Source organism: Rhagoletis pomonella, unplaced genomic scaffold (assembly GCF_013731165.1).
Source record: "Rhagoletis pomonella isolate Grant_MI unplaced genomic scaffold, Rhpom_1.0 Rhpom_scaffold_00003, whole genome shotgun sequence".
Classification (NCBI taxonomy): domain Eukaryota; kingdom Metazoa; phylum Arthropoda; class Insecta; order Diptera; family Tephritidae; genus Rhagoletis; species Rhagoletis pomonella.
Window position 1 is genome coordinate 82,700,214 of NW_023458557.1, and position 26,136 is coordinate 82,726,349.

General features: G+C 37.3%; 2 protein-coding genes across 2 annotated transcripts in view; both read left to right on the forward strand.

Annotated features, from left to right (window-relative positions):
• Positions 1–7,799, forward strand: part of LOC118735685 (protein numb) — a 143,294-nt gene extending 135,495 nt beyond the window's left edge. Inside the window, exons 2-4 of the mRNA XM_036465599.1 lie at positions 1,893–2,573; positions 2,813–3,061; positions 5,064–7,799. Coding sequence (XP_036321492.1) covers positions 2,493–2,573; positions 2,813–3,061; positions 5,064–6,566 — 1,833 coding nt within the window. The 5' untranslated portion in view covers positions 1,893–2,492 and the 3' untranslated portion in view covers positions 6,567–7,799. The remainder of the gene's footprint in view (positions 1–1,892; positions 2,574–2,812; positions 3,062–5,063) is intronic.
• LOC118736397 (formin-E-like) overlaps positions 1–26,136 on the forward strand; it is a 375,057-nt gene that overhangs the window by 202,187 nt on the left and 146,734 nt on the right. The window lies entirely within an intron of this gene.

The following is a 26,136-nucleotide window of genomic DNA, read 5'->3' on the forward strand; positions in this document are numbered from 1 at the left end:
ATATATACATACATTAGGGTGTCTCACCAAAAAAGGGTTGCAGTTCTTTCGCCGGAATTAAAAAATTTAAAATATTTCGGAAAAATATTCAGATGAGCTGAACCGATTTGAAAATATGTGCTTCAAAAAATCGTATTATCTATCTATTGTCTTCTGCTTCTGTTCTATATAGATCTTCTAGGTTCTATGCATCCTCCAATTTTATAGCTTAGGTAAAGTTAGATTAATGTGGCAGTCTGTTCAAATGACCTACTTACCACTGTTAAAAACGAGAACCTTAGACACTATTTTCCATGTAACCATTTTGAAGCTCTTACGAAGCGCAAGATTGGTTTTATTTCTACACCGCATAGTTCCGTAAGCTGAAGATGTGTTTACCTAAAAAGTAATTTTCGTCTGTTTTCTCCTCTTTCTCATCTCGGTAAATTCTGCATCTCGAAGTGTGCCTACTAAATTACTAGCCAGTGACCGGTTACACAAGCCGTGACCTCCGAAATGTCCGCTATTTTAGAGGCTGAGTAGTTCATGTATTTCTTCTTATCAGTTTGCTAGCCTAGTTGTTATGTAAGTGTCCTCATCTATCCATTACCTATTGACCTCTTGAAAAATCTTATTTCCAATCCTTAATTTACAGGATACCCATGGTTATCACAATTTTAACTCAGTTTTCACGCATTAGAAGTTTGAAACCTGTCCTGGCTTGCTCATCGGCCCTGCAATGTCCTCGAAGACGATGCTAATATCATTTAGAGCTGCCATGAATGCAACCTTTGATTTTAACAATTTCGCGTTCATTGATTTGATGGCCGTCTATGGCTATCCAAGAAGATATTTATCGTTTCGTTACGACGAGCGTGTTAAGATCCTTTATAGCTAGAACTTCTGCATGATAAACGCTGCAGTGGTCCGGGAATGTAATGTTCAATTATATTTCTTAAGATCTAAGAGTCGGATGAATAAGCTTTATGTCACGCCTTGTATTTTCCTGCAGACGTATACGGCTTTGGTGGCTATCCTTACTCTTTTCCCGACCTGCGAGCTCCACGTCAACTTGTTGTCTGGGTAGTGTATCCAAGGTATTCGGTGCATGATTTAATGGTAAGCGGGCATGGAAAAATCCCTGACTAAATACTTCGATAACATTGCTCGCCTGAGTTGTTGTTGAGTACCGTATGTCTTAACAACCGGGTAGATGCAATGTGATAGTGTTATGGCTCGCCTCTCGTCTCGCCTAAAATTTTTTCTACAGACCTATAAGGCATAGAAGGCTTTCCTAATTCTTTCCGCGGCATCCGAACTCCACTCCGTCAACTTATTACACAAACTTCGCTAGAGTATATCATGCATGAATCAGCGGTAAGGAAGGGTGGAAAAATCCGTGTCAGGATCCTCCGCGTGGCTGCGACAAGGCAATTCGCCCTTAATCGGCTGCTTGATCTAGAGGGCGGTATGAGAGCTTGTAGAGAAAGTAGTTCAAGAACATATGCCTTTCAACAGTGCAAGCTGGAGGACGGAAGGCGCAACGGTCTTCAGCTATGGTCAAAGATGACTGGCGGTAGGCATAAGCTGAGGTAATTCACAATTTTGGGGCTAAAGAGAAAGTGAACCCTGTACTACTTTATGAAGAGTACTAAGTCGGACTTGTCTGCATAAACTTCCAGAAATCTGAAAGATTTGCTAGCGAAATTTCTTTCAAAATTCTTTATTTACTTAATACCTACTCAGGAATTTCAGGAACTTTCGATTTTTAAGATTTTTTGTTTTATTTTTTTTGGTAAAAAAGAACCTTTTTTATCTCACATGCTGCTGGCTGTCTGTCTCACGTGTCAACGAAGTGTAGAGATTAAAACGATGCAATTATATTATTTTAAACCGCAGTTTTTTTCAAACAGTTTCAGCCTTCAAACACCCAACCCACACACAATAGCACCCAATTAGCCAAATTGTTACTAATTCCGCGGGGATACTTAATTAATGGCTGTTTAATAAAACCATAAACGACAGTACGATGCAATAATAATACATGAAATAAGAATGAAAAGAAGAAAGCAAAGATACAAAGCCACACACAACTATGTATGTACTTAATAAAAAAAGCCAAAGTACAGAAAGCTTGATCAATTTGTGATATGAAGGTGTGAGATCAACCAACGTAACAAATCAACACAGAATAAAATTTGTTAGAAAATTTCAACAATTCAATAACCGGTCGATTAACAACAACAGCAACAAGGCGTTTAAGCAGCGAAATTTTTGAAATTTTAACGGCCAGTCAGTCGGCAAGCAACAACCCTCCGAGTAAGCGCAGGCATTCGCACAGCGCTTGAGCGGCAGTAAAACAAACAACCGAGAGGCGCAAGCAAGCCAGCAATAGTGAGTCAGTAAGTCGACCAAGTGAGCGAGCACAACGACCAGCCGGAAAGGACGCTAACAAGGAGGAAGGAAGGAAGGAAGGCAACTGCAGCAGCGGCAGCGCACAATTCAACTTCGCTATGGGAAATTCATCGTCACACACACACGAACCACTGGAGCGCGGCTTCACACGCGGAAAATTTGGTGATGTTAAAAATGGGGTAGGTTTTTAGCTGCTAAAGCAAGTACCTAATAAGTACAACAAAAAAAAAAAGACAAAAAAAAAAAACAAAACAGAACACTGCGCCACTTTTGAACTCAACGGTCGTCTAGCACTTGTTTCACACGATCGAAATGTATTCGCTCTTTTTTTCACGTAAATTTTTGTCTACAACAATTTGAATATGTTTGCATACTAATGTGTTTACTTTCTTTTCTCTTCTGCTGCTAACGCCTTTAGAAATCGGCATCATTTCGCTTTAGCAAGAAATCACCAAAGAAAATGGATCGCTTGCGTCGATCCTTTCGCGATTCGTTTCGTCGTCGGAAGGACCGTGTGCCCGAATCATCGAAACCGCATCAATGGCAGGCCGACGAGGAGGCAGTACGTTCGGCGACCTGTTCGTTTGCGGTGAAATATTTGGGTTGCGTTGAGGTATTCGAGTCGCGCGGTATGCAAGTTTGCGAGGAGGCCCTAAAAGTATTGCGGGTAAGTTGTGGAAAGTGATTGGGTAAATTCAATACGCATTTGTCAGCTGACAAGGTCAGTCTAATTTGAGAGCCGAGGTAAGATTTGATAAGAAAAATATGTAGAATACGGAATAGGGAAATCGGGTTGAACTATATTTTTTCATTAAATTCGTTAATTACTAGGTCCGAACTACACCTTTCCTATTGAAAAGTTTTCCTAGTTAAAAATATTCTGAAAATATTTTTTCTGAAATACATTTGTGCTTTTCAGAAATACGATTGAGCTTTTCTGAAATACATTTGAAATTTTCTGAAATACATTTGAGCTTTTCTGAATTTCGTTTGGCCGTTTTTCTGAAATACATTTGTCCATTTCTGAAATGCATTTGGACTTTTCTGAAATACATTTGAGTTTTTCTACAACACACTTTACACAGCTTTTCTGAAATTCATTTGCCCGTCTCTGAAAAATATTTGCCTTCCTCTGAAATACTGTTGGAAAAGATGTAGTGAAAATGAAACTAGTTATTTTTGGACTAGTACTGATCCTGTCACGAAATATCAATAAAAACCAGGGACCAAGTAGTTTTCTTCCCAAGAACGCTTCAAAACCAAAACCGCAATGAGAACAAAACTATTGAGAACGTTCTCAAAGGAATTACATAAGAAAAAAACCCTAGGGAACGTTCCCAAAGAAAACAAAATGCGAACCAAAGTCTCCGGAACGTTTCTGAAAAGAACAAAATCGGGAAAAAAGTCTAAGCAACTTACTCTCGAAAAACAATTTGTTAACTAAAGTGTCAGTAACTTTCGGACAGAGAACGAAACGACAACAAATCTTCGCTGAAGTATTCGCGTAAAATGGAAGCGAGAGCAAAATGTTTGTCATAGCGTTCCATTAGTTTGAAGTGTTTGAATGATAATTGTGCAAATAAAGTCAACGAATGAAACGAACTTTTCTTGCACATAAAATGAAAAATTGTTCCATAATGGCACAAGAAATGGAAAAGAAATTTGTTTCTATCAAAATTTCTTAAATCAGTTTGCAGCTCTCAAGAAAAAAGATGTTAGAATATTTATTTCTTTAATTAAATTTACAGCAAAAGCACAGCACGTTTTCAACCAAAAGAAATAAAGAAAAATATCTATTGTGCTTTCTTTGTGATGAGAGCTACAAACAATCCTTAATGATTAACGATCTGAAAGTTCGAATGATCCAGCTTTCCTCTGGCTTAGAATTAACAATCATTGTTCTCACTGAAACGATTTTTCATTCCAACACGCAGACGGGGCGTTAAGTTCTCAAAAGTTTTTTTCTGGTTTTGTTCTCTAGCAGAACGTTCCCCAGAGTTTTGTTCTTATTTGATCCTCCTTGAAAACGCATATGAAAAGTTCTCGAAATTTCGTCTGATTCTATTCATCTTGAGAACGTTCTCGAGAGTTTTGTTCGTGCTTTGTTCTTTACGGAAACGTTCCCGAAACTTTTAATCTCATTTTGTTCCCGTTTGGCTCTTTTGTGAGAACGTTCTTGACATTACATTTTGTTCTCGTGCGGAACTAAACTAACACTGGTACGCGTTCTCGGTCCCTGATAAAAACTATAAATTAATGAACTTTCATTTAAAAATTCTCAACTTCATTGATAACTATAACCAGTTACACAACTAGTACATTTAGGACCACTCAGTTTTTTCAGCGCGTTTTAATTACAACAACGTGGATATGCCTTCGAAGCGCAAAAATCGCACGAAGAAAGCATTCAATTATCGTCTCAGCTCTGTAGATAGTAAAAAGTTGGGCGTAATACAGCTTATCTCGCCCACAATAGGCATGGAAACAAAATCATTAATTACATACATATTTTCCAATATTCATCACGCTTTTAATCAGCACCTCATTACCGTCTCCATATTTGCATTAACCCTCTATCAGCTGACAAATGTGGGCGTATATAGCCTGCTTATCACTCAAAAATGAATTACACTTTGTTACTTATCAACAATTTTCCTTTCTTCTTTCAGAATTCGCGCCGTCGACCCATACGCGGCGTGCTGCACGTTAGCGGCGATGGACTGCGCGTCGTGGACGATGAGACAAAGGGCCTCATTGTCGATCAGACCATCGAGAAAGTGAGCTTCTGCGCCCCAGATCGTAACCACGAGCGCGGTTTCAGCTACATTTGTCGCGATGGCACTACGCGTCGTTGGATGTGTCATGGTTTCTTGGCGTGCAAAGAGCTCGGCGAACGTCTCTCACATGCCGTGGGTTGTGCTTTTGCCGTCTGTTTGGAGCGCAAGCAACGTCGCGATAAGGAATGTGGTGTCACCATGACGTTCGATGTTAAGAATTCGACATTTACGCGTACCGGTTCGTTTCGCCAGCAAACTCTGACCGAGCGTTTGGCGCAAGGTGAAACACCCTCGGCTGTTGTGCCGCCACAGCCAAAACCCTATAATCCCTTCGCCATTGAGCGTCCACACGCCACACCTTCAATGCTAGAGCGACAGGGTTCGTTCCGTGCATTCAGCACCATCGGTAGTCAGTCACCTTTCAAGCGGCAGATGTCACTGCGCATCAACGATCTTCCGTCCAACACAGAACGACAGAAGGCATTTTTGGCAGCTGCTAATGGCGGTTCACTTGCCGCTGCGTTAGCCACACCAAATCGTAGTGTTTCACCCATACCCGAGATCTCACCAGCTAAGATGGGCGGCGGCATCGCAGATTTAGATAATGGCATCGCCACCATCGACACGGTCAGCCAATTGTGTCAGGAGCTCAGTCAGGGTTTGTCGTTGCTCAGCCAAACTGATGCAATGATTGCTGCTGGCGATGATCTCAATTTCAATAACAATTTGAGCATTAATCAGAATATCATTGCCGCGGAAAAGACGCAACAACAACAGAAGGGAATCTCCACACCAACTGGATTGTCGGCAACTGCCAGCAATAACAGCATCGCAGCTGCCGCCGCCGGCGCCAGTATTAGAATGTACGAATACGCCGAGGGCGCAGTGAGTAGCGGTTCAATTGTGGGCGCCACCACCACCACACCTACGGCACAAGTAGCGCCACGCGTCTCCTCGGTGTCGCCAATATCCACAAATTCGCCCGTACATACGCCTACAACACCAACGTTGACTATGACACCGCCACCGCCACCAACAACTGTACGTCCAGTGGAGGTGGTAGCACCACTGCCCAATGCTGATCAGTGGCTAGGCGAAGTGGTGAAGAAGACATCGCCTGCGGTTATCAAACGTGCGCCACGCTTGCTCAACTCAACAGGACGCACTCAGTCAATGAGCGCCGCACCGCCATTAGGTGTCGACCCCTTCGATGCCGAATGGGTAGCCGGTGTAACAAAACCACTCTCACCCGATCTGCCAGTGGCACCCACAACGCCAGTGGGAGAGATAGTAGTAACACCCACTTTAAGCAGTACAGCTGCCCCACTACACAGTACCAATCCATTCATTTCACCGCCGAAGGTACCGGCGCAAACATTCCAGGTGCAACTGTAGACGACGGCGAAAGAGGAAGTGGGAAGTCCTCATGCTACTTAATTGAGAGGAGGAGGAGGAGGAGGAGCGCGAGAAAGAGACGGTATGTGGCATGTGTGTTGTGTGCGACTTGCGTACGAGCGAAAAAAGCTAAGCAACTCAGTAGCTGCAAAGTTGGAGTGGAGAGCCAGAGGATTAAAGCACAATGGGCGCTTTAGCTGCATTGGTGGGCAGAGTTGACGCACTCACAGCCGCGTCACTTTCGCGAATCTGCTATGAAACGAATGTAGACTAATTCTGCTGGGCTCTTCTTCGAGCAAAGAGTTGAGTAGCTGCTTGTGAACATCTCTGTGTTACTTTTATTTACATTTCCAACACCTAAAAGTATGCAATGTTTGAGCGCGTTTTATATTAACTTTTCGGACCAGAATGCATGTAACAAGAAGAGAGTATACTTTGGAAAGGACTCGTAAGGAAACAATGTAAAAACAGAAAATGGTGTGACCTTTAGTGATAGAAATAGAAGAGCTTATTTAGCACACGACGCGAGGTTCTGTATATTAGCGCGAGTAAATTTTTTGACTTTACGTGTATATGTAGCATAGTGCGATTCTACGCATATTTCTAACAAAATTTGCTGAAGAAACCATGGATCTAAAATCAATTTGAAATTTTCACTGTTGCTCCCTTTTGCGGAAGTTTAAAGAAAACGATAAGTGCAGAGATGGATTCCTTACAGAATTTTTTTATACAAAATTTTAAGAAACAAAATGCTAAGAAACTTATTTTCGCATTTTTCTAAACTCCAAATTGATTTTAGGCCTATGGTTTCTTCGGCAAATTTGCTTAGAATCAAACGTAGAATCGTTCTGTGCTATACGTGCATAGCCGAAAAAATCTCCCATACAAATTGACCCGCCCTAATGTAGATATATTAAGTGCTGTACACTGCGCGTACACTGCGAGGAAATTATTTTGTTGTCAAGTAGCGAGCTTTAAGGTCATTTGTTGAGATGACAGCTGTTGAATCCACCACTTTTTCACTAGTTAGAGACTAGTTGCAAGGTGTCGAAGTTGCAGTAAGCTTTTGAAAAATTGCTGGTTTTGCTAAAATTTAAACTAGAAACAAATTTACCTTTTTTCACTAGTTCCGGTTAAAAATTAAACAGTTCTCTAAAGACTGGTTAAATTCGATTAATCAAATTTGTTTATAAAAGTTCAGATGTGAAACCGGAAGAAACTACCTACGTTTTCTTGAATCATAAAAAATTCTTATACAACTTTTTTTTAAATCTTCAAAAATTTGTGTAGAAAGTTTCTGCTCGAAACAAATAACCTCCGTTTCATCAATTGGGATTGAGTTGAAGCTGTGTAAAGATCAAAGTTACACTTGAAAAAAATCGCTGAATAATATATATATGTAACATATATATATAATATGTAACATATATTCATAATTCACATAAATATGTGGAAAAAAACTTATTATTGCTATTATACAACTGATCTAAAAGCAACTAGTTCCTTTGGCACTAGCATTGGCTTTTGAAGACTTGATTTGTCAATGCTAGGTAATGTTACATGCTAGGAATATTGCCGCAAACTGAAAAATATACATACATATCTGCAATGTGTCAAAAGTTAATTTAAAACTGTCAAAACTTGTTTAAGAAATATTTACTTGCGGCTGTTCTGTTTTATTTTTTATTTTTTTAATTTTTGAATTACAAATTTTATCAAAATAAATTTTGATTTTCAAAAATATTGAAGATTTGAATTTTTTAAAGCAGAAAAAAATTTTAAAGAAAACTAGTTCTACCTATTTTTTGTTGCGAAAATACACAATTTTTTTTTTAATTTTTTACATATTTAAGTTCATAAAAAATTAGACTAGTTAAGTAGATACAAAAAAGAATTGCCAATAACATCTGAATTTGAAATTTACTTTAATTACTTTACTCAGAAACTCCGTTATTTCATGATTAACGATATTTTTTTAACCAAATTAAAACTAACGAAAAAGGGATTAGTTTCTTATGAACCACTGCTGCAATTAGTACTTTTTTCACAAGTCCATTTTTTCCTCGCTGGTTTGTCTTTCTTTCAACATATCAAGTCAATTATATCCGAAGCAAACTAGTGAAAATGGAACTAGTTTATTTGAGACTAGTTAGCCAACTACTTGGAAAAAAATATTTACTAAAACAGTGGAGTTTCCCGATTTACGACATTTTGAACCAATTTAAAAAAAAAATAATAAATGACTAGTTTTTTGCGGCTGACTTCTGCAAGTAGTACTTTTTCACAACTCCATATTTGCCTCTTTCGAAATAAGCTAGTGAAAATGGAACTGGTTTATTTGGGACTAGTTAGTCAACTAATTGGGGAAAAAATATTCACTAAAGCATTGTAGCTTTATGATTTACGACATTCTGAAAGAAATAAAAAAAAAAAAAAAACTAAAAAGGGGCTAGTTTATTGTGGGCGACTTCTGAACCTAGTACTTTTTTCGCTACTCCATTTTTCCTCGCAATGTATGCGGTCTATATTTTGCCAACATATCGAAGTAATTATTTTAGCACACATCAAATTGTTGAATGGTAGTAAGATAGAGAGAGACAGAGCATCAATGTTATTGCATTACCCAAAACAGCGTAAAAGATAAATGTTAAATGTACTTAATTAGTTTATAAACAAATTACCCATCACCAACAGAGCAGCTGACACAGAATTACTTAAAGTAATTAGTTAACTTGCATAAAAAACAAAACATAAAATCTGGGCAGCATGCCAAGTGATAACGGAGATAGCATAGAATTGAGAAAAATATAGCAAAAATAGAATAGCAAAAATAATTAACAAAACAAGACGTTAGATTATGTATTAAAAATATATATATCTAAAATAACAAATATCAATTTGCCGGATGTTACACTAATTTAACAAATAAAAATAAATAATTTTAAAAATAAAAATTAAAAAGAATTTAACAGAAGAAATAAATAAACCCAAATAAAAAATAGTATGCACGCATAAGCAAAGATAATTAACGCATTGCAACACACTGTTAATAATTAATTAATGTTAATTGTACTTAAAAATAAAAACAATAGCTTATGGCATAAAGAATTAAAATACATATTATATAAAAATGCAAAATTAAATTAAATAAGACTAAAAAAAAAAATACATACCTAGCTTACTTATAGAGAAACACTAAAATCGGTTAGCTCAACGCCAACGCCAGTACAGCGCACTCTTTATATGTATGTATAGCATGTAAATAGGTATGTTTGTATGAAATTATGTTAGTTTGAATGTATGCCGTTGGGCGGCAAGCTGTATATCCAGATAGCCACTAGAAAATGTAGCAACTAAAAATATTTGACCAATTTATTTTTCTATTTTTTTTTTTTGGTTTCTGCCTTAACCTCACTATCCTTGCCTTTAACCTTTTTCCGTTTGTAATGAAATTAAAAAAAAAAAAAATATATATATATATATATGCAAGCATATAAACTTAATTTGTACAAAATGTATTATACTATCTTTAAAACTTTAAAACAAAATATTTAATTTTACGCTACTGCATATTGTTATCATATTTAGTTGTATGTGTGTATTGAAAATCTTAAAAAAGTAAAAGAACAAAAATATCTATATATGTATATCTATATAAAAATATGTTTGTATGTACATATGTACAGTTGATATGAATTGCGTTGACGATTTGTTTATAACTACAACTAAAATATGAATAAAAAAGAATGGATATCAGAAATTTAGCAGGAAGGACGCGAGCGAACTATTTACTTATCACAATTACGATTGCAGTGGAAAGGAGTGCATTCAATAGATGAATTTTTAATCAAAGCTTTTGCTAGGAAACAGTTACAGATGGAATTACTAGTATCGATGTGAAATGCAATCCTATATCAAAAAAAAAATATAATAATAATAAAACCACCAACAGCCGCAGCAAATTTTTACTTATAATGCACCGATTTTTCGATACTATTTTAATATGTATGTATGTATATGTGTATGTGCATATGTATGTAATACAAAGGATAGAAAAAATCAAAGTAACTACAAAAGGAAGAAAGAAAACGATGGCAACAATTATTATTTCCCACTTTAGGCGGCGCACAGTGGGAAATTTTGTATGGCGTAATAGTTGAGGTACCGCAATAAAACTTAAGGAATATGTAAATAGAAGACCAAGAATGGTTGGTGTGGAAAATTGGCGGCGAAATCGCACAATAATCACGCCTACTTTTCATAAAGTAGAAATATGAAAACTAAGATAAGGTTCAATTTTTGACTGCTTCGAAGGTAGTGGATGCGTCACTTCCTCAATCTCTGATAATGCACCACAAGTTCTGATAGTTGCCACTGTAAAGCGATTTGCAAATCAATCTTCGTTTTTAGAAAAGAAAAACTTTTTACATCGCACAGTGTTTCGACTATATGGAGGCTGGTAGGAAAAAGTCATGGGTGGCAGGTGATAAAAAAAAAAAAAACGGGTGGGCTTAGAGAGGGAAAAGCAAGTCATATATACAACAAAATTTTACATAATTTGCTCACCCCCTTTTCCACGAACGGTGCATTTAAAAAAAAGAAAATAAAATACTGGGATCGGCGCGGTAACGTTACTGTTACTTTTTCAACTGTAATCAATTATTTAAATATCGCACAGTGGTCGGAGAAGATATGTTTTACGCAAAAAATTTGAAGGAATGTTACGATTATAATAAAAATGCAGTATCGTAGTATTTTTGTAATGCTAAATCTGAATATGCTGCTGAGCAGATATTATTAAAAACACTAATCAGATTTGAGTTTTCGCGTAGAACATTGCCTGTCCGACCACTGTGTGTCGTGGAATATTCAGGTGAAGGTATTTATCATTTATTTGGTATTTTCCTATTTTGTTTATAAAAAATTTCCTTTAAAATGTAGATGCTAAAGATTATTAGTAAAAAAAAAGTATGACTACCGGTCCATCACATTTAAAGACTGGTCCCACATATTTTGTGAGTTTTGGAGGTTATAGTGATCCAATCCTCCCCATATTTTACATATAGGGTTTTCTAATAAAAGAGAGAGTACAAACTAAATTTCATCAAAATCGGATGAAATTTAATGTTTCTACACACGAGATTGGAGGGCGTGGCAATTATTCCACCTTTACTAAATTTCATAATTACCTATTTCTAAGTAAAATTAGACATAGACATCTAAAGTTTCAGCGAAATCGGTGGTGGTTTACTTTTATTTCCACCTGCCTCCATATGGTCGAAACACTGTGCATCGTGATCAGTATAGCCCGAAGATTACTGTTCCCCTTAGTAAGAACTACTTTGACCATCCTTCTTTTCAAGATGGCTGCGATTACACAACTCCTTGGCCTCGCAAATCAAATTTAACATTCCTTGCGAAACTATTCGACTTCTGTTTTCAGTAAATCATATAGAAATGGTATGTAGGAAGCCATCCGTGTACATTTTTTAAATAAAAAAAAATATATTCATATTTTCACAATCTACCCAGCCAGCAAGAAAACGTACATTTTACGAAAATTATGTTTCACGAGGGATTCTCGATCGAATGGCGAAAAGTTTAGATCAAGGCTCGTAAACGATAAAACAAAAACAAAATAAAAGAAAGGGGCTTGTAGTTATTTGTCAGCACAAGAAAACATTTTCATTCTGTTGGAAATTTTTCTTGAACCACAGTATTTTATAGTATACTAGAGTTGCAGTTACTGTCGAAATTCGACAGTTTTTCTAGTTTTAGAAGCCTTGGAGAGGTTTTCTAACTTAACACGTAGCAAACTTATACGGTACAAATTAACTAACCGGAAAATGTTCTGCTAAAACGTAACTAATTTTTTTTTAATCCGAGAAGGTCTTTGGAGGACTTCGGCAGGACTTGGAATTGACCCGATACATTCAAGTTTATCGATAAATTTTGATGATTTGATACATATCGATAGTTCGATGAATTTCAAGAACACTAAAATTCGATAACTCAACAAAATTCGTTAACTCGACCAATTTCGATAACTCAAAAATGTAAAATCTTTGGATACCTTTATAAATTTTTATTTTTGACATCTCCACATTTTTCGAAAACTATCTAAACATTTTGATAACTCGTTACACTCTGTTAAGACGATGAAATTCGATAAGCAGTGATAAATCTATAAGCTTATATAACCTTGAAATTTCGATAAATCGATAAATTTTGAAAATTCCATAAACTTTGCTTTGTTGAACCAACCAGTTTCAGTAGATCAATAAGTATCGATAACTCTGTAAGTTGAAAGAACTCCATGCATTACGACTCCTCGATATATTTTGTTAAGTCTATGAATAATGATAATTCAATAAATATCGATAACTTGATACATTTGTTTAACTTGACAAATTTCGTTAATCCCACAGGTGTTTATAGCACGATAACTATCCGTAAATTTGGACAACTAAGTTTCTGTGTCTATACGTGATGAGATGTGACGTGATTTTATGTGATGTGATAGGATGTCATGTCATATGATGTCATACCATATGATGTCATATCATGTCATGCCACGTCATGTAATGCCATGTCATATCATACGATGACATATCATGTGATGTCAATTCATGTGATGTCATGCCATATAATGTGATGTCATATCATATGATGTCATGTCATGTGATATCGTGTGATGTGATATCATATTATGTGATGTAATATCATGTGATGTCTCTTCATATCATGTGATATAATGTGATGTGTTGTCATTTAATGTGATCGCATTCCATGTTCCGATTATCATATGGATAACCCTGTTGATAACTGTGCCGACAAAAATACCGATAACGATATCCATAAACATATAGAAAAACACAACGATTGCAAAATCGATTAATTCATCGATAAATATAACAATCATCAGTATCGATTATTGTACATATCGATAACAATATAAATTAATTATTTAATCGATTATTATACCGATAAAAATATCGAGTTTTATATCGATAACAGTATCGATCTTCATCCTCATCCTTTTCATCATATTTATTTTTATTTTTGCATATTCCTCTTCACCTTTACCTTAAAGTATTTAAATTTACTTTGATCTTCGTTTTTGCCTATACCTCTAGGCATCTTTGTTTTTGTTTTTATTCTCAAACCGCTAAACCGCTGAGAACCATTTCCATGTGCATTATTCCCCTTGAATTTGACAATTTACTCCCAACCAACCAACTGCCGCTAAAGAAGTTTACTTCATAAATTCAAGAAATGTTCTTACCCTTTTAGTAACCCTAATTCTTATGTATCTGTCATTGTCTCGATTTTCGTCTTTATCTTCACTTTTGCCCTTTTTTTTGACTTCATCGTTCTCATTTATTTCTTCATCTTCATATTTATGTTTATTTCAAAGCTTAATTTCAAATGTTTAGTAAAACAACAGGCGAAATATGTCAAATTGAACATGTTGCAGCAACATCTATACACAATTCGAAATTGTTTAAACAACTTTCAACCAATTGTGAAACCATAAAAATTCTGCTCATCTACGGAAAAATTCTTTTCCGACGGTGTTCTTGGTTTTGAAACCGGTTCGGTAGAATCGCCAAACGAACGGAGACAAAATTTATGTTAGCGTATTAATATATAGATAATATTCGCATACGAATGCTTTTTCGATCCGTTTACGAATGTTCGCAGGTGCACGACAATTTCAAGCGAAAAAGGTACTCGAAAACGAATCGTAACCGGCTATCATAAACGACATTTTAGCCGGTTGTTCTTCGAGAAAATATCCAGTTTCGAGTTCGTTTACGATGATTTTGCTGGCTAGGTATTTATGAAAAATATTACATACTTATGATTTGTTCGCTATTTCGCTGATGATGTTTTAGATATACATACATATGCTTAATTTTCTAAAGGAAGCAACCTTTTAAAAGCCGGTACTTTGTGCCTTTTAGTCAAAGGACTAGCTCAATGGGCTTATATCAAGACGACAGTTATTAGTCTAAGTAAACAGTAAGGACGGGTTGCATGAGATTGTGTAAAGTTTCAGGGATTAGCACAACATAAATAAAGGCATATGCACCCACCTCCCCGGGGCACCCAGTCAAAGCCAACCAGTCCTGAGTTGAGTGGAGGCTCAACTGGTAAAAGTCTACGGCTTTCGAGGTCTGAACAGAGACTTAATTCTGTTACTATGGGGAACAGAATGCCCTGTTCACTGGCGTGATGGGCAAAGCTAGCGGGACGAGCAAGGCAAGCAATACAAGCACGATGAGCACTGACAAGACTTGCAAAACAGTCAGAAATATTTAAGTTGAATTAACGGAAGAATAAAAAAATGAGCTGGTGTAAAATGGTGAAAAACGGTGAAAATGTCTTCAGAAGGGAGACGGCAGGTATGCATGTGAACAAGTTTAGCAAGTCTGACAACTGCAAATTGGGCAAGTTGAGCAAGTGGGGCGAGACTGGCTGGTCCCGCTAGTCTGGCTGGTGAACATTACTCCGATCTGTTCATGGTGCGGCCCTTCTGAGAGTATTGTGGTGGCTGTGGTTTAACACCCAAATGCGGGTAGAACCAGCACTGGTTTAATGTGCAGTTGCATTGCAACCTGGTGCCGGGACCCAAAGAACGGCAGAGGCTTTAAGTAGGTTTCGGCACTACCAAGGTGGTAAGTGTGTCCACTGAAGTGCTTGCATTTCAGAGCGCTGATCAAGACATTTGCGTCGATCCTTCGTGCTTTAAAGCACCGTCGAATTAGGTCGGTATCGGCGAGTACCCACGGAAAATATCAACACACGTTGTATTCACCTATGTGCGCCACAACAATTGATTGACCGTTAATACCTATAGGAGTAGAGAGAGAAAAACACTTCCTTGCGGAAAGCCCTGCGAGTTGTCACAGGCTTGTAGGCCTAAATTAAATTTAAAAAAAAAATACGAATATTTTCAGTAGTATATCGCATCGCTAAATGGAGTTCACTTTGACTTCATGAGGAGTTTCATTTCATTTCATTTATTATCACATTTTAGACTGACGTTCAATGTGTCTTGAATTCCCTTGTGACGAGTAGCGTGGGTTTGGTTTTATCAATGCGGCTTCCTGGCCGAAGAGCATCTTCGATTTCAAAAATGCTAGCAATGCATTTTTTAAACCATTATTGGCACTTACGCTCATTGAGAGCATTTTCAGCAGGTATTAGGCCTTTGCTCTTTCGATTTGTTGGCATTTATGTAGATATCTTACTGGTGGATATTTACTTAATAAAGGACAAAATAACCAACTACATTCAGATTAGGTCAACAAATTAAATTAGTAGGTTCTTTACAAAGTCTCGACATATTTAATCTTATTTTGAAATCAACTTCGGCGTTATACCATCTGCAGAGTGATTTTTCTTCCTATCAATTTTGATCTTAACTAGTATCGCCCAGCTGTCAAAATTCGACATCTTTTTTCATACACTTTTGAATTTTACCTGTCACCAATACTAACTCCCTTATGCGAATTACTATTTTGAAGTCCACCAGCATAATTTATAGCGAATTTACACGAAAACTTCAAATCGAATTGTGAACGTTAATACCGGATTGATTAATGCTAATTCTACCAAGTCTCCTCCAAATTTCTTCAGTAGCTTTTGAAGTGAGACCGAAAAAGGAACCTCGATTTTCATTTATAAAAAATATGCATATATATTTATATGTATAGATGAGATGTTCATCACTAACTAATATGTAAAACATATACCAATTCAGACCGTAAATAAGTTTTTCGATTATATTTGTCTGAGAGCCCCTCTTGGAGGTTAAGAACTAAGTTGCCCACATCTACATAAACTCTTTCTTTTTTTCATTAGAATCGGTTGAGAAAATATCTTGAAGATTTACAACAAAAGATAATAAGCCTTATCATGAGTTTCATTTTCCCCGAACCGGTTCACTTTTCACTTTTGGTTTCCATGGTTTTACTATGAGCGGATGACAAATTTTCGAGTGAATTTTTTTCAGGCGAAACTCCGGATATGGCAGAATATTTCCTAACGGCGGTTTCACACGGGTTTTCGTCTAGACTGGGCCAAAACCCAATATTTTTTCATCACACGACTGGGCTACCAAGTTACACCAAGTTCGCCAATTTCGGAAGACAATGACACTGATCCTTCTAAAAACTTTTGCACAAAACAACAATCATTCAATGCTATTTTAAAATCTGGGGGAGAATGGATCCCAATTGAAATATATAAATGTAGGTGTATTAAATTCCATTACCTTATAACTAATAGGTTGTTCCAGAGATAACCGATATGATAGTTAATAGGTTGTTCCAGAGATAACCGATATGATAGTTTCATTTTGTATGGGCGGTGCCATGCCCCCTTTTCCAAAATCGACCACTTTTCACCGTAAGTACGGCATTTATATCATATGTGGCTGTGTCAAATTTCAGGACGTTGGCGTTAGCAGTTTCAGAGAAAAGCGATAAGAGAATATCAGTTTGTATGGGGCGGTGCCACGCCCCTTTTCCATTATCTACCACTTTTCACCGTAAGACCGGCATTGATAGCATAGCTGCTGTGTAAAATTTCAGCACGGTAGCATAAGCGGTTCCAGAGATAAGCGATATGAGAATTTCAGTTTGTATGGGCGGTGCCACGCCCCCTTTTCCATTATTCACCACTTTTCGCCGTAAGTACGGTATTCACCACATATGTTGCTGTCTCCAATTTCAGGACGTTGGCATAAGTGGTTCCAGAGATAAGCGATATGAGAATTTCAGTTTGTATGGGCGGTGCCACGCCCCCTTTTCCATTATTCACCACTTTTCGGCGTAAGCACGTTACTGTTAGCGTAAATAGCTGTGTCAAAATTCAGGACGTTAGCATAAGCGATATGAGAATTTCAGTTTGTATGAGAAGTGCCACGCCCACTTTTCCAGTACCTAGCATTTTTCACCGTAAGTAAGGTATTTACAATCTATGCATCTGTGCTAAGTTTCAGTTCTCCAGCATAATTGGTTTTAGAGATATAGTGGTTTTCACATTTTAGTCTATATGTCAGATGCCACGCCCCCGATGTATCCCCTATGGACCAACATTTCTGGATTAGAGCAAGTTATATCCTTTAAATCGGTGTATGTTTCATTGAAATCGAGCGAACGGTGCCTTCAGAAAAGGGATTGCAAAATTTTCTTGTGGCGTATTTATATATAGATAGATGCCTCATCCGATTCCTTATCTTATTTGCCACTTTAATCTAAACGTAGTAAGTAGAAGTGTTTTTTTTTTTGCTTACAAACGGTTATGTAAAGCGGCGCATCAAAAAAGCTATTTATTATTGCATACATACATACATATATACATATGTACGTATAACTAACTATTGACTACTGATCCGATAATGCATATCGCTAAGTCCACCACAGCAAGTGAGGACCTATATTATATCTACATACTATATAAATATGTAAATGCATATATGTATTACTTTCTAAGATTTTAATGCAGCATTTGAAATTGTTACAAAAAAAAAAATACATACAACATGAAAAACTAAAAATTATTAAATTACCAAAAAAATGTGTTTTTGTGGTTTTCTTATACCCACAGTCCATAAGCATAGGTAAGTTATATTCCACATACTGAGATATACAAAATTTAATCTATTTCCGTACTCTTAGCATAGAGCTTCAACCATATTTCCCAGAGTTATTCAGCGTTTTTTGGGCTTTCGGCGCTCAATTCAATTCATAAAACTTATGGCTGAAAAAAACACCGATAGCTCCCAAAGCGTTGAACACCCGAAAAACTTCGTGTCTTGGCGTCTACTTTTAATTAGATCTTTAGGCTCGTAAGTATTTTCTTATCATATACAAAAACAAGGGCTAGTAAGGATATTCCCTTGGAATGATTGGATGCTTAATGGGCAAGGCGTCTCTATCCGGCTGGTAGATGTCCTCGGAAAGACAAAGCCAAACACGAAATGTCGTAGGACTGTCATGTAAAGGAGAGCAAAAATAGGTTTTAATTTGAGGAATATGTCTTTGAGGATAACCAAATCCGTCAAGCTGTCTTCAGATCCAAAAAACGAGAAAATTTTTTCGACATACACACTAGGGATGCCAAAATATCAGGAAAATTGGGATCCCGGGATTTCGGGATATTTTTTAGGTAATCGCGGGATTTATCCCGGGATTCAAATTGAGTCATAAATTTTATGAATATGAGTAAAAATTCAATATCTGAAAGCATTTAAACATACCATTAAATAAAACTATTTAAAATTTACGATAAACTCATTGTAAAACTCATATATCGCTAGCTTAGAGTGAAAAGATGCTAATTTAACTTTTAATGAAAAATCATATTTTGATATAGGAGGTTAGATAAATTAAAATTGCATCGTTTCGAAAAGGGTAAAGGTCCTTGTTTCATGTTTTCTCGTTTATATTCAATGAAAGGAAAATTTGCTAAGGCCAAAAAAAGCTCCGAAAATTCAATAAGGCCAAAAAAGTTCGAAATCTTTTAATAAATATCGAATCCCTCTGATTCGTATGGAGTTTTTCTTTGCTTTAAACAGGCAAAATGTTGTTTTCAAAGTTCTCCTGTACAAATTTTAAATTGGGACTTAGCAACTTTGCACTCTACACTAGCGATATTTATTAAATCAGACAAATTTTAAAGTAAAATATTTTTTTAATTGTATTTAAAAAACCATGTGATTGAGGAACGTATACATCACAAATAATAATGTAAATACCAGGCACTTTTGAAAGTGACGATTAATAAAAAAAAAAAACATAAAAAAAAATATACAAAAACGATTTCTCTAAACATGTTTATTCTACTCTATAAACAAATGGCGAATGGAGAATTTTTTGCCATTTTTTTTCGCAATTTACTAGAAATTTTGAGGGTGTACGAGTCAAACGGATCTCAGAATCGGATTCAGCGGGTCGAAATACATGTTGGTAGTTGGGTCTGGTTAAAAACACACACCCCTTTTTTGCCGGTGTTGTTATTATTGTTGCCATTATTGTTTTCGTAAGAGCAGCAAAGCATTCAAAGCGGAGTCTTCTAAGCTTGACTTGCAGTTTCTACATACAAAACCTAATGATGAAAAACATATTTCGGCATCAACACATTTAGGATGAACTGTCAAAAGGTAGACATAATCCATTTGAAGATAATGACCCGTATCTCCTCCATTACAAAATATTTGAACTTCTTTTACCAGCACGTCGGTCAAATTATAAGTTTTTCGATTTGAGGAAGTTTTGAGTAGATTGATCTAAAAAATTATCTAACTTTTCCTTAAAACTCTCTGTTTCATTTACATTAGCGACGCTATGAGTAAATTCATTGAAATCTTCTTCAAAAAAGGCTCAGACTAATTGCAGTCAAAACGGCATTTTACAAAAATCATACTTTAAAATTCATAAACAAATTCTTACTATCAATTCGATATTTCAAAATTTTCTGGATCCCGGGATTAATGCAAGCAAATACCGGGATTTCCGGGACGTCGAAAACACCGGGATCCCGAAATCCCGGGATTGGCATCCCTAATACACACGTACGATCCGAAGACCAAACATCGCCTGTTATGACTATTTTCATGTAGCCAAGATACGCAGTCGTGTCTGTACAGCAAAAAATTTCCGTCCAACAGCACAAGGAAGTCTCAATGTTAAAAAAATTTCAATCGAAACAGACTACCAGCATCTTCCCCTTTCGACTCTCACATCTGTTCTCTGAGATCAGTCTTCGGCAAACCGACATATACGACCTAATTGGACCTTATCAGTGTGGCTTTAGAACTAATAAATTCACAATAGAAAATGTCCCCGGTAAGAGGATCGACACTGATCATCTACATATTTTTCGACTTCAAAGCCGCTTTCGACAGCACTAAAAGGAGTTGCCAATAAGTAGGTACCATCTTTCATGTGATTTCTTTAAGCTGAAATTGGAGAAGATAATAACAGCCGCAGAACGAAATCGGTCGGAAACAATTTACTACAACTGGCACCTAATACCATGTCCCCACCAAAAAGTTAACCATCTCAAATCGAACTTAACCACCTCACTAACTATTGCTGTCCACACTGCGGTTTAAGGTTTATAAAACAGTACAAATGTAAAGAACAGTGTTCGGACTTCCAAAATCGATTCAGGACTAAATTCCCGCAAAAATCGAAGCAAAAACAAAATTTCCGTACTAGATTGAATTTTTGTTTCTGACATTAATTGTTTGACTAAAATATTTTCTATTCATGCAAAATAAGTACGCGAGGCAATGTAAGGATATGTTACAATTTAGGTAATTTTTAGCATTTTCTATATAGTAGAACGTATCTAACACTTAATTTTTAAAAAAGCAAACCTTTTCTACTTTATATAAATTTCATTTTACATATATTTTTTAACAACTTAAGTAAAGTTCTGCATCCGCCAATTTGTACAGCCATACATCAAAAAATAACGAAGTTACTTTATTGGCTCATTGCTATGAAAAAGTTACTTTTTAACAGTGAGATTTGGCTAGCTTTCAATTTTTTTTCTGAAACCGGTGGTGAACATTCAAAACACGGCCCCAAGAGGGGCATAACATGAATGAAAAAACGGAATAGATTTGAAGTCAAGCGGAGTAGAGGACTTGATTTCAATTTTTTTAAAAAACCGGAGTAAATCTAATCTGATTTTAGCTGAGTCCAAACACTAGTAGGGAACGAGTTCTTTACATTTTAACGCTAATGACCCACAGATGGCGGGAAAACACAGGGTTGTATCAGACTCTCGACGTGGTTTCGAGTTGGTTAGCTTTTAACCATCTCAGTGAAATGGTTAAGTGCTGTCATTTTTATATGGCGAAACTACGCTAAATCAAGTGGGTTATCGGGATAACCAACTCAGTAGCCATAACTACGTGGTTAGCTCCGGTGGGGACATGGTATTATTAGAAAGTATCCATGTAATTCCTAACTTCGTTTTTGGTCTCAGCCGTACTTTCACTGCCAAAATTACAGCCATAAGCGGTAGGAAAACGATTGTAAATGTGCAAAACCAAAGTCCTTGCTAAGCAGCGATTCTGTGAAGACATTTCCTGAGAAAAGAGGCTTTGGAGGGTTGCTTTGGAGTTTTCTGGTCTGCCTTTGATCTGATTAGCCACATATCATGCTGACTGAGTACATATAGCAAGGAAAACAAGTTGTATATATACTTAACATACTTTTTATTGGGGCCATAAGCACATCGAGTGTACTGTGCATGGATAATGTGACCAACTATTTCATAGCTCAAAGAAGTACAGCTTAGGTTGGGTTAAGTTAACGCCGCGCGCCGATTACGAAATTTCGAATGCGGCTAATTTCGATCCTTGAGAGCTCAGTGTGTGTTCAGAAGTGCGAGCTAAAATGCTTCCATCTTAGCTTCGCGAAGGTTGGACAGTCTAGAAGAAAGTGTGGAGATGATTCCAGTTCATCTTCCTCTTGACAGGTAATACAAAAGGTTCAGATGAAATTCCAAGTCTCATCGCATGAATACCAATCGCAAAATGGCCTGTCAGAACCCCCATCACTAGCCTTTGAGAGGTAACATGTTTTAAAGTGCCCTGTAAAAACATATGCTGCAGCAGAGAAACGTCTGCTTTTCATTTTTTTATGTCACAAAAGGACCCGGTTTCCCTTAGCCTAATAGCAGTTCGTGCTGCAATATCCGCAGGCGCCGTATTCAACATACATACGTATGTTAAGCGACAGTGTGGGGGTGCGATTCTTAATGCTCCGCCATTTCTTGTTTTACAAGTGTAGCCTTCTCTATTGAGTTCAACCAGACAAGGGTTCCTTGAAACAATATAGGCTCAAATCTGGTTCCCTAGAGCTGAATAGTTAATTTGGGCGAAAGACCCCACCTTTTACCGATAGCTCCCCTACAGCAGTACAAGGCAACCGACATCCTTCCTACCCTATCCTCAATGTTAGGCTTTCACGGCAGCCGCCGCTCATCGGCCACCTAGTTACCTGGTTCAGGTAAGCCAGATCAAAAAGGGTGTATAGAAACCAAAAGTTCCACACCATCTACATAGGCAATCACCCGACAGCCCACTTTTTCCAGTTCCTCTAGAAGGTCGTTTACAACCGCAATCCAGAGCAGGGGAGTGCTCCTACTGACTCTGCACTATGTGTAGACGCTCCTCCACTCCGCCGCGACAGGTCTGTCACGAAGTAAGGTGTAGATAAGCCTTATTAGGTTGGTTTCAACCCCCAGATTATGAATATACTTGACTATTGCCTCTGAAATTACCTTGTTGAAGGCGCCGTTGATATCGAAGAAGGCCCCTACTGCATAATCCTCATGCGTGAAGGCTCCTTCTGACCACATTACCAATGTGTGCAGGGCAGTATTCACCGGCCTTTTCTTACAATAAGCATATTGAGCTCTTGAAAGACAGTCACGAGGTATCGAATTTATCGCCCAGGCCACGTGACGATCGTCCAGAAAATCGGAGAAGTACAGAACCTAGGGGTTGATTCTGTAAGCAGTTAGTGACAATTTTCGAATCGCTATCGCAATTTTTGACGCAACAGCATTTATATCAAGCGTCAAAAAGTGCGATAGCTATCCGAAAATTGTCGTTAACTGGTTACAGAATCTCCCTCCTGGAGTACAAAATATCGCATGGAATTAAATTTGACTGTACTTCGAAGTACGAAGAACAAGAGCGAAAAGAGAAGTACTGTACTTCCGAAAGAAGTTCGGTTGGTCACATTATTCATGCTATAAAAAAAAAAAACTATGTAAATCAAAGATTTAAACTTTATACAAAATTAAGGAAATTTCAACAAATTTTCATCAAAACTTTAAGCTTTTTAATCAGAATTAATAAAAAAAAATATGTTCTGGTATGCAGTCTCATAGCCCGTTCAATTTTAGTATATGTAATAATGTGCAAATTTGAAGTGGCTAAGGATTCGCGTTGATTTTTAATATTGTTTTTAGAAGGTTCCACGCATATTTCCCCATACATAGTATGTGCGAAGCTTGTTTAATATAGAAAAGGTTTACTGTCATGCAACGCTATGCTCAAGTTATCGGCTTGCACAAGCTCTGGCTTGCCCAAATCTTCTCCTAAATCCACCTTATTTCAAACAAATTTTTTGTTTCACCAAAAACTACAAAGTTTCCCACTTTGTTAATAACAAGGACAATTACCTCAACAATATTATTTTAGAGTTTTTGTAGTGAACCTTGTTAACATTCTAAAGAAAATGCGATTCCCACGACACCCAGTACTTGCAGAGAGCTTGTAAGTTTTCTGGTACTTGTCTCACCCAGTACCACAGAAAGTTTCGGTAAAATTTGCTAATTATTTGGTCAATTATAAAGAATTTTTTTGGCGCCGACTGTACTCAGCGGGCAATGCAGTGTAACATTAAATTGAGCAACTGCAGGCAATGCAGTTTTAACCGTATTTTATAGCGCATGTAGACTGGAAATATAAAACATTATTAATTACAGACAAACCCGAACCGGCGACATCCAGCGACGTTAACGCATTACCCAGCGAATTACATTAGGTGTCGCCCTGTACTATGAAATTGTGACTATTCGACGCAAAGCGTTGCCCACATGGCAGGAGTTTAGACTACTTACCACTAGGGGACGCCTAAATTTTTGAAGATGTCGCCAAGGGATAATTTAGAAACTCTCCAGTTCCATATCAAGACAGGGCGAAAAACATGGGCTGGAGCGAAAAACTTGCAGGGTGGTGACAAATTCAATATATTTTTGAAAATCAAAAATTGCAGTTTGTTTTGAAGGAGCAGTTATGTAATTAGTAAAATACTAGAAACTTTTTGGTACTAGCAAATCGCTCTGTTAAATCACTATGCTGTTAGCAGTCGGATCAATTAATGAATTCATCGTTGTCAAAGTTTTCCTGAAATCTAGGTACGATAATGCTGTCATTGAATCCGACTAGTAGCGAATATAGCATACACTTTGAATACATCCGTTCGTAGCAGGTCAGTTTCAGTGACGTAGATTCAGTTTCGTAGATTTCATGAAAGTCCTACCACGATGGATTCAGTGAAAGACCCGAATGCCTTGATTAGGAATACTATGAATACCCTCCAGTAATGCGAGAGTCAGTCGCCACTTTTGGACCGCTACTCCAACGACTTCTAGGGAAGTAGTTAGTCTATTAACCTGTGGTAGTGTGCAGGGGAGTGCAGTGTCAAACCAATCGGAAGTAGAATTGCGAAGAACTACGAAAGGGGGCGTCCATATATCACGCAAATAACTAGGTACATTAGTAACGCATGGTAGAGAGCCGATGGTGACTACCGCCTAGGACATTGCCTTGTAAAAGTAATCGCTGGAATACACGGCAAGTAGTCGATCGGTAATCGAAGGAGTTTACTTGGTAGATGCCGATTCATCAGTCCTGTAGTCGCTACCCTTCACTGCAGGGTAATTATCTAAATATGTATGTGGCTGTGCATGCATTACTTAAGTAAACAATAACTCAACTTTGGTGCTTTGCAGATGCCTACTGCAGCGTCAAAAAAAAAAAAAATCTCAACAAATTCAACAACAATGGACTTGATTTCTGTTTATTTTCTTGGCATAGGTCCAAATGGGGCCAAATTTATTCAACAGCAATAACATATGAAGCTATGGCATACTGGCATTCTTCTTCTCCTTTTCTCATTCTTCTTCTCCTCAACTCACTGTTTGCCTGCCTTGCTGACTGACTGACTGCCATGAAATGGAGACACGAGCCATTCGTTAACCGGATGTGAACAGCAATAACTACACAAACGACAATAAATAGTTACGTGTAATGAAGAAAGGCAGACAGACAGGAAAGAATGGCTGTTGACAATATTGTTTATTCAAGGTTGGAGGTGGCAGGGACGAAGCGGAAAAAGGGAGAAAACTAATGTAAATGACAAACAGCCATGTGCAATTGTTAGTTGGAATTTTACAAATTGTAAAATGAACCAAATTGAATTTAATTACATTCCTTACATTCCCAGTCGGCAAAATGTTGCGCGCATCTAAATAAACGATTTCAGGAAGTACGTTTTCCACAATAGCCTCGAGGAGATGTGTTTCCAAAGCAACGAAAGTCAAATAAAAGACAAAATTAGCAGACGTGTCCATACGTGTCTGGTGATTATCAGCTTTTTTAACATTCAGCTAAACTGGGTGTACCAAGGAGCGACTAATGCAGAAGTTGCATGAATAAGGCCGACGATAAAACTGGCCGTTTAATTTTCTGGTAAGGAATTATAGGGCCAGGTTTCTGTCAGCATATCCCATGGCTTTTTGTCTCTCGTTTCCTTTCGAGATATCTTCTGTTAGTTTATCAATTCCAAAGGGTTCGCAGGTGCCCATTTCAAGTTTCTAATTACTCTGTTTTCTGGTAGGGTCTGAACGTTACTTTTCGGGCCAGTAAAGTTGGACGAACAGATGATTGTACACTTCGCGAGCAAGAGCTAGACATAAAAAAAAACGCAGTTAACAGTGCTTCTTGTAAGAAAATTCTTTACGT